This window comes from Acartia tonsa, chromosome 12, assembly GCF_053477335.1.
Source record: "Acartia tonsa isolate MP-2025a chromosome 12, ASM5347733v1, whole genome shotgun sequence".
NCBI lineage: Eukaryota > Metazoa > Arthropoda > Copepoda > Calanoida > Acartiidae > Acartia > Acartia tonsa.
This window is the reverse complement of record NC_137271.1, coordinates 25,513,548-25,526,333: the sequence shown is the minus strand read 5'-3', so window position 1 is coordinate 25,526,333 and position 12,786 is coordinate 25,513,548. Positions and strand designations below refer to the sequence as shown.

The following is a 12,786-nucleotide window of genomic DNA, read 5'->3' as shown; positions in this document are numbered from 1 at the left end:
CACGCTATAATGTAAATCCAGCTATTATAAAATACTAGCATAACTGGTAATATCTAAAGTAAAGCAACTAAATAAGAAATTGTGTAGAATAAAGTATTGTAAATAAATTGAAAAGTCACGAAAACTTGAAAGCTAACGTACATGTACGTTATAGGCTATAGCATACAGACATGCGAACGGACAAGCCCTCAATATACAAGTAGCTGCGCTCTAAAAAATTATGTTTGTTACAGTTTTATTTTAAAATTGATTCATATGTACAATAAATATAAGTTTTAATAGTAACAATAAGATCTTTAATTATCTTCTTTGCAAGGTTTAGTTGTGTTTATACGGGTCAGATTGCCATTTACACTCGCTCTGAAATATCAAGATTAGGTTAGGTTAAATAATTATAAAATATCTAATACTACCGACTATAATACTAGAGGCCTTTAGGGACAAATGAGGGAGGAGGGAGGGAGTTAAGTCTAGCCTCAATTTTTCCATTTTTAGCTTTAAATAGAAATGCAAAAAGTAAACATTTTTTTAGGGGGGATTATTTTTTTGGATTGATTTACTTGGGAGGGTGGAGGAACCCTCCTTCCAAAATAGTTATGAACTTTCTTTGGAAACTTTATTGTAAAGAATATCCATCTCAGTTGAGTGGTTAGCGAGATCCTTTGCAACAGACGGACACATATACATCCCGTTACTTTTATCTATTAGGATACATATTACATTTAAGTACAAATCTATTTAATCATTTCACATGGTGGCCATACCCCAAATTAATTTACAAAACCTACTCTCAAAATATCAATATTGAAGGGTCTGTAGAAACCCTCGACCCCACTAATGAATTTTCTAGGGGGGGGGGGGGGTAGCATTACTTTTAAATGTCAATAACAAAAAATTCACCTGAGAACACTTTTCAAGTTCTGGTTCAGCAACACTTGGCTTGTACAAGACTGTAGTTTCTACTGGCATCAGAGCTGGTTCCTTAAATATAAATAATATATTATCACACATGTGTTGTACATAACTGTAGTTTCTACAATAGAACTGGTTCCTAAAATACAAATAACACATTTGGGTTAAACATGACTCTGGTTTCGACTTTCATTAAAGTAGGTTACTAACAACATTTATCTATGGTATATAATTGTCCCTTCAAGTTTTAAAGACATAAAATTAATAATTAAGTAATCAAATTGCAATCTATAAATATAATTTAGAAAATATTATATGGCACCTTAACATTAGTAAAGCATTTGACGGGGGAAAAGTGTCAAATTCTTTCATTATGATTTGCAAGGAATTGATAATTTGAGGTATATTATTGATTACTATTTAACTAGCGGGTACGACTCGAGAGCAATTTCTAAGTCATTCGAAGGAAAAGAGGGTTGGGGGGAGTGGGGATAAGTCTACCCTCTACTTTCCATTTAAGAAAAGAAAAATCTAAAAAAATATATATATTTATGATGGTATTTTTTTCCATAGACGATTTGTTTTAGAATGGTTTGACCCCTAAATAGTTATAAAACTTCACTGGACCTATAAGAAGCTTCCCTGGTAAAGGAGAATTATTCTGTTACTTTTAAATAATGAAAGTTATTGTACCTGTAAATATTTAAGAACAGAGCAATCCTCTTGGCCCATCACATACTTTATAAAGGTTGAAATCTCACCAGATAAATGTCTACAAATAAAAAGTTTGAACACAGTAATAGTGTCTGACTGATTATGACGTAACAAAAAAAAATTAGCCAATGAGAGGCCGTTATTGACCAATGGTAAAATTTATAGTGGCCTCTCATTGGCTAATTTTTTTTGTTACGTCATAATCAGTCAGACACTATTACTGTGTTCAAAAAGTTTGATTATCGTAGCTGTATTTAGTGCCCTAGAAAATGGGGATAGATTTCACAGCTTTTGGCCTACCTATTCTTTAGACGTCATATATTGTAGAGGAAAAGAGAAAAGGAAGGGGGAAAGAATCCCCCTAGAAAAGAGATGGGTTATAGGGTAATTTCAGACGTCTGATGGAAAGACATAAAATATTGTTGTAATCAGTAACTAACAAGGTTGACAACATCCATAACAGCAAAGCTCTGAAATGGAAGGACAACGAACATTAATACTTGTAGATTGTCAGAACTGAATTAGCAGAATATTTAAGCATCAGTACAAACAATATTGTAAGTAAATTTGTTGCAAAACTGCACAAATAGATGATACTGTTTAAGGACATACTTACAATTTTGGGACTTGTTTAAAGAGATGCTTCGCTTATAACATTGTACCTTGTTGTAATAGGAATCAGTTTTTAAAAAATCAGAAGAATCGGATTATTTTAACATACAAAAGTTTGCTGTCAAAAAGTTAAAAATCGACATATTTAAAATAGAATTACGGACATTCTGGTATTGATTACAGAGTTGCTACGCTTTCTAAATTGTACCTAACTACTACAAAGTTTCATGCAAAGTTTGGATTCGATAGGACAATTCTAACCTGTATAAATTAATGAAAAGAGCTAACTGTGAGGTACGGACGGACGGACGGACCGACCCTAATTATAGAAAAGCTTCGCTTTTAAAAAGCGAGAAACATTAAATTCAAATTAATTCAAAATTAAAGAAAGCTATACTGAACTAACCTTCTATATTCCTCTAAACTATGATCCTCACTGGCAGCTGCGCAAAAATGTACCCACTGAAAAAATGAACCTAGTAATAGTGTCTAACTTTATATCTTTGTGACGTAACAAAAATCGAAGGATGAGAGGGGAGGTGGGAAAGGAAACCCCTAAAAAGGAGATAGATTTTTGTTACGTCACAAAGATAAAAAGTTAGACACTATTACTAGGTTCTGAAAAAATTTGTAAAAATTTAAATTTCATATTTTAAACTAAAACTTAGATTAAGATACTTAGGAAAATACTTATAGTGAACAAGAAAAATTATTTTTTAAAAGTTGAAAGTTTTAAGTTTGATTTATTAATACATACATGGATATATAAACAATATTTATTAATGTGCTCTATTGTCATAAAATTAGCATTGCAAAAGGGTAAAATGAACGTCATAAAAAATATTAAAGACCGTGTCCTAACTATTGTGATATTTTTTTAAAACAGCTAGTCGGTCCTTTCAGTGATTAGTAGATGTAAAATAATACATAGAATTTAGATATGCAATCGGTTTTTTTTGTAGACCTCTTAATTTTGAAGTAATTTAAGTTTTTAAAAAAATAAGTTGGTTTTAAAGTACTAAAATGCAACAAAAAAAAAGAAAATTGCCATTAGGAACAAAAATAGTAAGATCTTTAATTATTGAAAAAAATTATTTTGTTCGACCACGGTGAATCAAAACTTTGAACTTAAATATAGAGATGTTAAGAAGATTAGCTTTTGAAAATACAAATAGGAATCTATTGTGGATATTCAACTACCATTGGGGAAAAGTATATATATTCAACTACTCTAGGGAAATATGCGTGGATATTCAATTACTATTGAGCCTTGATTTATTTACTAGTGACCTATTCCTAAACTATACCTGAACAGTATCTGCCCAGTAGTCATCCAGGGCATCACCATGTCCATAATAAGTGGCATTTACAAGCCAGGTTTGACCGGCCATTGCATCATAAAACCTAAACAAAGCAGGGATTTAAAGAGATAAGAAAATTTTCGATAAATTGATGCACATTCCTGATGTTGATACACAAAATTGCCACTTCTGTAGATTATAATTAGTGGTTAAAATGTTTGACATCTAACCTAATAAATCAACCAATCAAAATTCGACAAGGTATCCAAAATTGTTAAGGCAACAAATAGGTTTTTTTTTGTGGGAGGTGGGATCATTATTTTAGCCAACTACAAGTTTCACTTTATTAGAGTACATGATTATCTGGTGTAAGATCCAATTAATAATAAATACATTAGTGCAACATATAGAGATGCATTGCACACAAATATTACCTCTTATTGCTCATATCATTCGGAGCACAAGCAGGCATAATTGCTCCAGCTCCATCTATTCCTTTCACATTATCCAATCCAGCTACCAACACTGAAAAAAAGATTTTATGATTTAGCTTTGCAAGCTAAAGGAAATTTTGGGATTTGTTGAAAATATATATCCTATTTTATAAGTAGTAAGGTTTTTTTGTCCAAATGAGTTGTCCCTTATAGAGAAGTTTTACAAAAGTTTAGGCTAGATTTAAGTTTTGAGATAGTTCAAACCAATTATTTGATCCTTCTTCATCCATTTGAAAACAAATCCTCTAGATGCTAAAATATTTGACATGTAGAAATGTTTGTATTTTGAATGCCTACCTAATGATGGGATAGCATAATTCAAGTATTGGCCAGGAGTGATTGCTTCAATGTCAATAAGACCATAAGGATCAAATCCATCAACAGGAGAGATAAGGATGCTTCCTTTGGCTTTTCCACAATGATGCTAAAATATAAAAAAAACATTCTGTATATTAAAAAAGATAGGATATATAACTTTGAAACCAGAAACATTTTTTGAATTAATAAACCAATGGACCAACAAATTTAACTAACAATGCTGTACATTTTATTCTTTACAAAGAATCCTGTGTCTTCAACTTTGTTAGGTGCCAACTCAAGATACTCTACAGTAACATATCTTAATAGAGTATACCTTATTGAATACAGAATCATGATTAAGTATGTCATGGGTACCAAACTAAAGATACTCTACAACAAAATGTTCTCATATTAAAAGGGAATCATGATCAAGAATATCTTGTTCAATAACCTTAAGATACTCTACAGCAACATGTCCTCCTGCAGAGTGTCCCATATTGAATCATAATCTAGTATGTCATGGGTACTAACCTTAAGATACTCTACAGCAACATGTCCTCCAGCAGAGTGTCTCATATTGAAAAGGGAATTATGATCAAGTATGTCAAGAGTACTAACTTTATGATACTCTACAGCAACATGTCCTCCAGCAGAGTGTCCCATAATGAAAAGGGAATCATAATCTAGTATGTCATGGGTACTAACCTTAAAATACTCTACAGCAACATGTCCTCCAGCAGAGTGTCTCATATTGAAAAGGGAATCATGATCAAGTATGTCAAGAGTACTAACTTTATGATACTCTACAGCAACATGTCCTCCAGCAGAGTGTCCCATAATGAAAAGGGTATCATAATCTAGTATGTAATGGGTACTAACCTTAAAATACTCTACAGCAACATGTCCTCCAGCAGAGTGTCTAATATTGAAAAGGGAATCATGATCAAGTATGTCAAGAGTACTAACTTTATGATACTCTACAGCATCAGGTCCTCCAGCAGAGTGTCCCATAATGAAAAGGGAATCATAATCTAGTATGTCATGGGTACTAACCTTAAGATACTCTACAGCAACATGTCCCCCGGCTGAGTGTCCCATGATGAAAAGAGAATCATGATCTAGAACCAAACCTTCTTTTAAACCTAAATAGGCATTCTGTTGATAAACTAGAAAAAGTTAACACTAATTTACAATTGTTTAAATCTAATTTTGATATTTAAAATGTGTAAACTTAATTTTAGTAGGTTTATTTAATTTTTTAATATATAAAAGTTTAAAGTTATGATTATCTATGATAAAACAAAATTTAAAAAATAAATATTTAAGTTACAATTAAAATTATTGAAAAATGAAACCCTCTTAGCTTATTTTTACTTGGACCCAATAGAGAAATGCAATTTGTTTATTGCAGATTAAATTTTTCCTTAAAAACATGAGAAACATATGAATAAGTTTACAATTACTCATACCTGCATTTGATAATTCTTTTCTTAAATGAGTTTCAGCCCACTCCATAATATCATCCATCCAGATACCCTATATAAGATCATTGATAGTAAGGTTAAGAGGTATAAAAAAGATATTTGATTTAATTTCATAATTTATAGTAAAAACTGTTTACTTTGATTTTGAAACCTATTTTTTATCTTTTTCAATAAATAAATGTAATTGTAATATAATGATAGTTAGATAAATAATATTTTTAAAGCTACTCTATATATCCTAATGTTGGTCTGTTCTTTGACGAAGCGAAAATACATAACTTTTGCACCACTTTTGACGTCATATTCTCCATCTCTTTTTTAGGGGTTTTCTTTCTCACTTCTCCTCTCATCTTCCTCATTATATGACGTCACAGGAATCAAAAGTGACACAAAAGTTATGTATTTTGGTCTTCGTCTATTCTTTTATTATTTTCCATATAATTTGTAAATTAAGCCCTAAATTTGTACCTGATAATTACTGACAGGATCATTTCCTAACATTGAAGGCTCTACAATAGTTACTCCATGGCTGGCCACCCTTAAATTGGACGGTGATAAAAAAGCATAAAGTTAATTTTTATATTTGTAGTTTGTCTAAACAAAATCAAACTAAAACAAGTTAAGGAGATAACATAGAAACATAAAGTAATTTTTCTTTGGGTATTCTAACTATTTTTTTGTTATGGTGCATGTTTAATTCCTTTATATATATCATATAGGCTTAATATGATTGTTGAAATTAAAAAACTTCCATCAGCTACGCCCCAAGCATCTAGGATCTGATATCGAAGGGACTAGAAAAATAGCTTAAAAACCTTCCCAAGACTAAAATCTGAAAACAAAATAGCCTAAAACTATCACATGACCTATGGGACGCCTTCCTAAAATAGAGAACCTTATCGGTTCAGTAGTTATTGAGATCTTACAAGAAAAAACCTTACTACTTTATATAATCTGATTGTAAACTTACTTAGTGAAAAGATCCTTGTAGCACTCTCCTGGCATGATACCTCCAAATGCACTGATAAAGTAAACTATGGGTGTGTTGACTACTTCTGCTGAGTCAGGCGCCCACACATTCAGTATGTGGTCCAGTCCAGAGGTTAGGATAGGATAAAAGGTCCTGAATAACAAAAGAAACATATTCTAAGACAGTAACAGTTAATTATTGCATCGTTCTTTGTCTAGGGCAAGTCAAAGAGCAGCGGATATTGAAATAAAAAATTAAAAGTTTATTTATGATATTAGTGGAAGCTTTACATGATTTTTCAGTATGGCTAAAAAACGGTTTTAATCCAGCGGATATTAGTCGGTTTCAAAGCCATACTGGAAATATATTTAAACTCTATTCTGTATCCTATATATCACTAGCGGTTACTAAAGTGAAGTTTTGAAAAGAAAGAGTTCCTGGACCTATGAGCATAGACGTCCAAGGGGGGGAAGGTAATCGCCCCTTTACCCCAAAATGAATTTGGGAGTGCCGTAGGCACCCCCAAAATTTTGGATTTTCAATTCTTACCCCCCCCCCCCTAATAAAAAAAATGCCTCTATGAAATAAAGATTACCCCCCCCCCCCCCAAATAAAAAAGCTTGGACGCCCCTGCCTATGAGAAGCTACGGATAAAGAAGAAACCTATCGGATCAGCAGATCCTTCGTAGAAACAGACTCAGAGACATCATGTTACTGTTATATAAAGATTAGAGATAGAATATCAATGAGGCTTTCTGTCCGTCTGTCCCAGAATATTTTAGGAAAACTTGATTTACATGGCTCTCCTTTCCTAAAGAGATAAAGACCGTTGGTCCATATACATTTCTAACGGACTGACATACAGACATATGAAATTAAAGAGTAGCTTCGCTACTAAAAAAGTAAATAACTTACTTATGCATTGTTTCATATGGTCCATTTTGAAATGGATCAAAGTCTTGTGCGGTGGAGACAGCTAATAAACACAAAACTATTAATTTACAAGATTTTAAATAAAGTCATTTTATTTAAAAATTAATGACAATTTCAAGTATTATAATTAAAAATGCAAAATTAAATAATTTTTCAACAAATTTGAAAAAGTAATTGAAATTTGATGGGTCTGTAAACATTAAAAGTTAAATAAATTACTTTTGTACTGTAAAGATTAATAACACAAATATAAGTATTACAAATATCATAAAGTGCAAGATAAAAAATCTTAAAAACATTTATAACAAAAAAATGCAAATTGTTGATATAATCTTCAAGCTTAAAAAAAGAAATTTAGCAGTTTAGAATATTAAATGATTCTTTATAATTTACTGGTTGCTTCGCCACTAGCCTCTAGAGGGAGGCGAAAGAGGTCTAAAAATAGCATAAAACCATTCCATGACATTTGTAAAGCTTTCCTGATTAGTACTTATTCGGACCAGCAATTTTCAAGATCTTAAGCTTCAGACAAAAAACCTTACAGTTCTGTATATAATAGGAGGTTTATTACTAAAAATTTTCAGCATTTATATTATTTATAATCTTTTCCTTGAGTTATTAAAGCAAGTAGCTTCATATTTGAGTTTTCTTTGAAGATCTGTTTATCTGTAAGACCTGTCAATACAAAGACTGTATGTAGACTGCAGTTGTCTAAACAAAACTTTTTCCTTTTATACTAAAATTTAAGATAAGAAAATGTAAACACATGTTTTCATCAGGTGGGGATATGCGACAAAACAAGGATTACAACCAGGGATCTAAAGGGATAAGATAATGGCCGATAAGTTGATGTACACCCCCAATGATTATACACAAAATTTACTTCTTCTGTTGATTATAATTATATAGTGGTTGAAAACGTTTGGACACTCACTTAATGAACCAAGCAATGAAACTTCAATAAAAGACCCCAAAGTTGTCAAGTCAACGAGTAAGAAATTACAAGACTTTGGAGACTAGTGTAATAAACAGCCCAGTGTCCTCTCCCTCCCTGGATTACAAATATAGCAGATGTCCAGTGTCATTAAAAAGGAAATATTACATAGAAAGTAAAAAATCACGAAAGCTTTTCCTATAAAAAAGTGTATTTGTCTTTTATGTATAATGACCGACTGACCAATAAACATAAAAAAATATACGCTGGATGCTTATAAGTACCGGGAATCTACACAAAAATTTGAGAATCTATCTTCAACAGAAGGAGAGCAATTCACGTTTTTCCATTGCGTGTCTTAGACGGACATTAGAGATTTGCTGCTAATAAAAATTCTTGTTGGCCCAAAACTTTATTAATAATTTTTTGTTAACAAGGTTTTTCTTATTTAGGGTCTGTTTGTAGCAGTCAGGTACGATTTAGAAAGCGTAGCAACTCTATAATCGTTAACATAATGTCTGTAAGTCGATAGATTTTTAACCTTTTTAACAACAATTTTTATGTCATGTAATTATTCTTTTCATCTTATTTTTGGGATACTGATTGGAATTACAACAAGGTACAATGTTATAAGCGAAGCATCTCTATAATCAAATATTAAAAATATCAGTATGTCAACAGATCTATAGTATAGATGTATATACAGACAACTACCTCCTTTCCATTTTCAAAGACCTCTTTCGTTTGTTTCTACATTATTTTCTGCTACTTGGCTGTTTTAATATAAGCGACACCATTGGTTGATTTTCAATGATCCCCAATAGAAGAGTTGCACAAGGCGGTTGCGATGGGGCGATACAGTTATTTTACCCTTTCTCCCTCTAGTGTTTTACTCTAATAGTATGTCCTTAAGCAGTATTCTGTACTTACAATTTTGTTTAGACATATTCTCATTTATATTATGCTCATTCATTTTAGACAATCTACAAGTTTTAATGTTTGTTTGTCCTACCATTTCAGAGCTTCGCTTTTATGGATAATTATCATACTTATCAACAAATTCATAAATCCTTCTTTGTAGTTAGGTTGTACAGTAAATTCAAGTAGATATTCCCGCAGGTTTAAAGCCCTGTAATGAAAACTTATAGAGTCACTTCGCTACTAAAATAACAAAATTCAATAATAAAGGTAGACTCTAACTCTTTCATGTATTGTGCTCCATAATCTTTATTTATAAATTGTAAGATAAGGAAACACATGTATTGGCATGTTTCTAATATCAGGTGTTAAGGCACATGTAACAATTAAGGTATAAATTTAGAGGTTTTTATTACCCTGTATTAAGTCCGTAAAGATGTTTTTAGAAGACACCCAAATATGCTAATTTTTACCCCCACACGTCGTCGGGTAGGTGATAGGATCGAGTCGCGGCATTATCAAATTCGTAAAAAAATGATTCCTACTGCTGCTATGTCAGATGCACGACATCCATAGTTGAGAAGTCGGAATGCCTTGGTCCAAAACAGCCGCAACTCATTACCATGCACAGTTAAAACTTACAAAGGTCGTGCAATCAAAGTGTTAGTTGTCTGTTGGGCATTACCTTACTTAATACCCTGGGGAATTGATCGCGTTACACTGCAACCACTTAGTTTCCAAGGTCATCATAAGTTAAGAATAATACTTATATCGCTCTTTTTCAGTATTTTTTTTTCAGATTATCCTTTCAAAGGGCTTTACTTGTAATTTTCATATTTTGTATATATTTATTTACTGTCTTGTTTTGAAAATAAATTGAAAAAAAAATGTTGTATTTTTTAACGCCACATAAGCATGCAAACAAACAAATAAAAAGACATTCTCTGATTTATAATTAACAAGAAATTTCAATTTTTATTTTCAAAATACAGGTGCTTTCACTTTAAGTAACCTAGATATCACTGAAAATCCCCCTACCTTATTTTGACATAAAACAAAAATAAATGATGGGGTAGGGGGTACTTTTTCATTTGTTTGTCTATTACTTTAGGTCAGGCCAGGTTAGGTTATATTTGGGTACTGGGTAGCCCCACAGTGTTAAGGCAACACAGATATAGTGCCTGTTCTTCTGATTATCCATGCTCAACCAGTACTTTGTGTGATAGCATCCAAAAACATGTTCATTAAAACACACTTTCTTCAACAATACCATAACAAAAGCACTGGCATACTTAAAGAGTTTTAAGCTGTGTTCTTATTGTTTTTTAGGGAAAAATAGATCCTAAAATGTTTTAGAAATTTTTTTCTTAAAACGCTTTCTTCAGAGGCTAAAGGAGCAGCTGGTAGTCTAAGAGGCTTTTCCTTTTTGGTAAAGCTTCATATTAATCTATCGAGGATAGTTCTTGGTAAAGTATCTGAAGGTAAAGATCTCGGAAATTTTAAAAACTAAAATTGATAGTGGAGCGTCGACTTCCCCATCAGGGCTGGGGGTACTACCATTAATTTAATTAAAGACAAATTAGAAAACCATCTAGAACATACATCATAGTTGATAATGTATTTAATAATACTTATTATTTGCAAAGGATATAAAATTTTTTTACTAATAAAATATATATTTTATCCAAATTGCATTTGTGTTTGCGTCAACATCTTATGAATAATAATGTAGGCGTAATAACATTTTTGTAGCAAATCTAAGCAACAATTTAATTGGTCTGTTAGGCGATCATGTTCTTAAGAAGCCATTCCGTGTTTTCCATGGAACTAATTGGATAACAATAGACGATGAACTAATGTATCCATCTCCGAACTATCATGAACAAAAATTTCCTACCATGAAGTAGATTAGTTATTTCTTTCATCGTATTATAAACCGCTTTCCGCTGATATAGAATGTACAATTATAAGATTAAAACTAGTTTTAATCTTATGATTGTATATTTCTATATTCGTAGAAAACTGGATGCTAGACCAGAGGCTTCCAAGCTTTTTATTTTGGGGGGGGGGGGTAAAATTTTTTTAAGGGGGGGGTAATTCGTTTTTTGGGGGGGTAAAATGGCGCGCATAGCGCGCCGCAAATTTTTTTTACTCCCCCCCAAAATTTTTACCCCGGGGGTAAAATTTGCTTGGGGGGGGGTAATTACCCCCCCTGAAATCTGTTGGCAGGGGTAAATTTAGTTTACCCCCCCCAAAATTTACCCCCGGGGTAAAATTTTTGGGGGGGGTAATTTAAATTTTATTAAATATATAGTATTAAAAATGCGCGCGAAGCGCGCAAAATTTTTTTTTATTAGAGATTTTTTATTTTGGGGGGGGTATTTACCCCCCCAAAACCCTCCTAAATAGTTGGTGGTGCCTACGGCACCCCCAGGGTAGGGGTAAATTTTAAATGGGGGGGGGGGGGTGTAATCGCCCCATTACCCCCCCCCTTGGACGTCTATGTGCTAGACATATTTTTTTCGTATGGATTAGAACCGGTTCCTATCCACCGGATTCGAATGAATACGAGAAAAAAGTTTCTGGTTTAAAAGCTAATTTGATTAATGCAATCAAGATTAATTAAAAACAAGGATGACAACATCCACAAAAGCGAAGCCTTGAAACGTTAGGACAATCGGACATTAACACTTGTATAGTGTCAGAACTGAATAATCAAAATATAAATGTATAAGAGTCGAGGCAAAATTGTAATTAAATTTGTTAAATACTGCTTGATACAGGATAATGTTTATGGACATACTTACATTTTTATTTCTCTTTTAACATTATACTTTGTTGTCCCAGGAATCAATATACCAAAAATCAGGTCATTCATATAATTAGATCACATAAAAATTTGTTGTTAAAAAAGTAAAAAAATAACTTGTTTCTAATTGACGTACGGACATTCTGGTAATCAGGAATCACTATGCAAAGTTTGAAATCGATAGGACAATTCTAACATGCCTAAATTAACGAAAAAAGCTATCTGTCTCAGACGTACGGACGGACGGACCCTAATTATAGAAAAGCTTCGCTTTTAAAAATTATAAGCCTACAAATAAAAGAAACAGTTAAAACTTTAGCGGCCAGTATAACTTAATGTTTAATGCTGGAATTACTCATTCTGTAAGTTATAATTATTGGTGGTAAAGTTTGGATACTTTTAGTT

The 12,786-nt window shown here is 32.3% G+C and overlaps 1 protein-coding gene across 1 annotated transcript; it reads right to left on the bottom strand.

Annotated features, from left to right (window-relative positions):
• Positions 1-221: 221 nt before the first annotated feature.
• Positions 222-8,415, bottom strand: LOC145333929 (uncharacterized). The gene is made up of 13 exons (XM_080179184.1): positions 8,332-8,415; positions 7,703-7,780; positions 6,788-6,940; positions 6,286-6,355; positions 5,803-5,869; positions 5,387-5,475; positions 4,331-4,457; positions 3,974-4,064; positions 3,546-3,642; positions 2,645-2,700; positions 1,606-1,684; positions 901-981; positions 222-360 (listed from the first exon to the last, which is right to left on the bottom strand). Exons 1-13 carry the CDS (start codon positions 8,355-8,357, stop codon positions 319-321), a joined length of 1,056 nt encoding a protein of 351 aa, XP_080035310.1. The 5' UTR covers positions 8,358-8,415; the 3' UTR covers positions 222-318.
• Positions 8,416-12,786: the final 4,371 nt, after the last annotated feature.

Excerpts from the sequence above, each read along its gene's own strand:
- LOC145333929 (XM_080179184.1), bottom strand. The coding sequence starts at position 8,357 with ATGAAGCTACTTGCTTTAATAACTCA. Across the intron at positions 7,781-8,331 it reads CTACTTGCTTTAATAACTCA|AGTTTTGTGTTTATTAGCTG; the intron begins AGGAAAAGATTA and ends TTGTAAATTAAT. Across the intron at positions 6,356-6,787 it reads TACAAGGATCTTTTCACTAA|GGTGGCCAGCCATGGAGTAA; the intron begins GTAAGTTTACAA and ends GTCCAATTTAAG.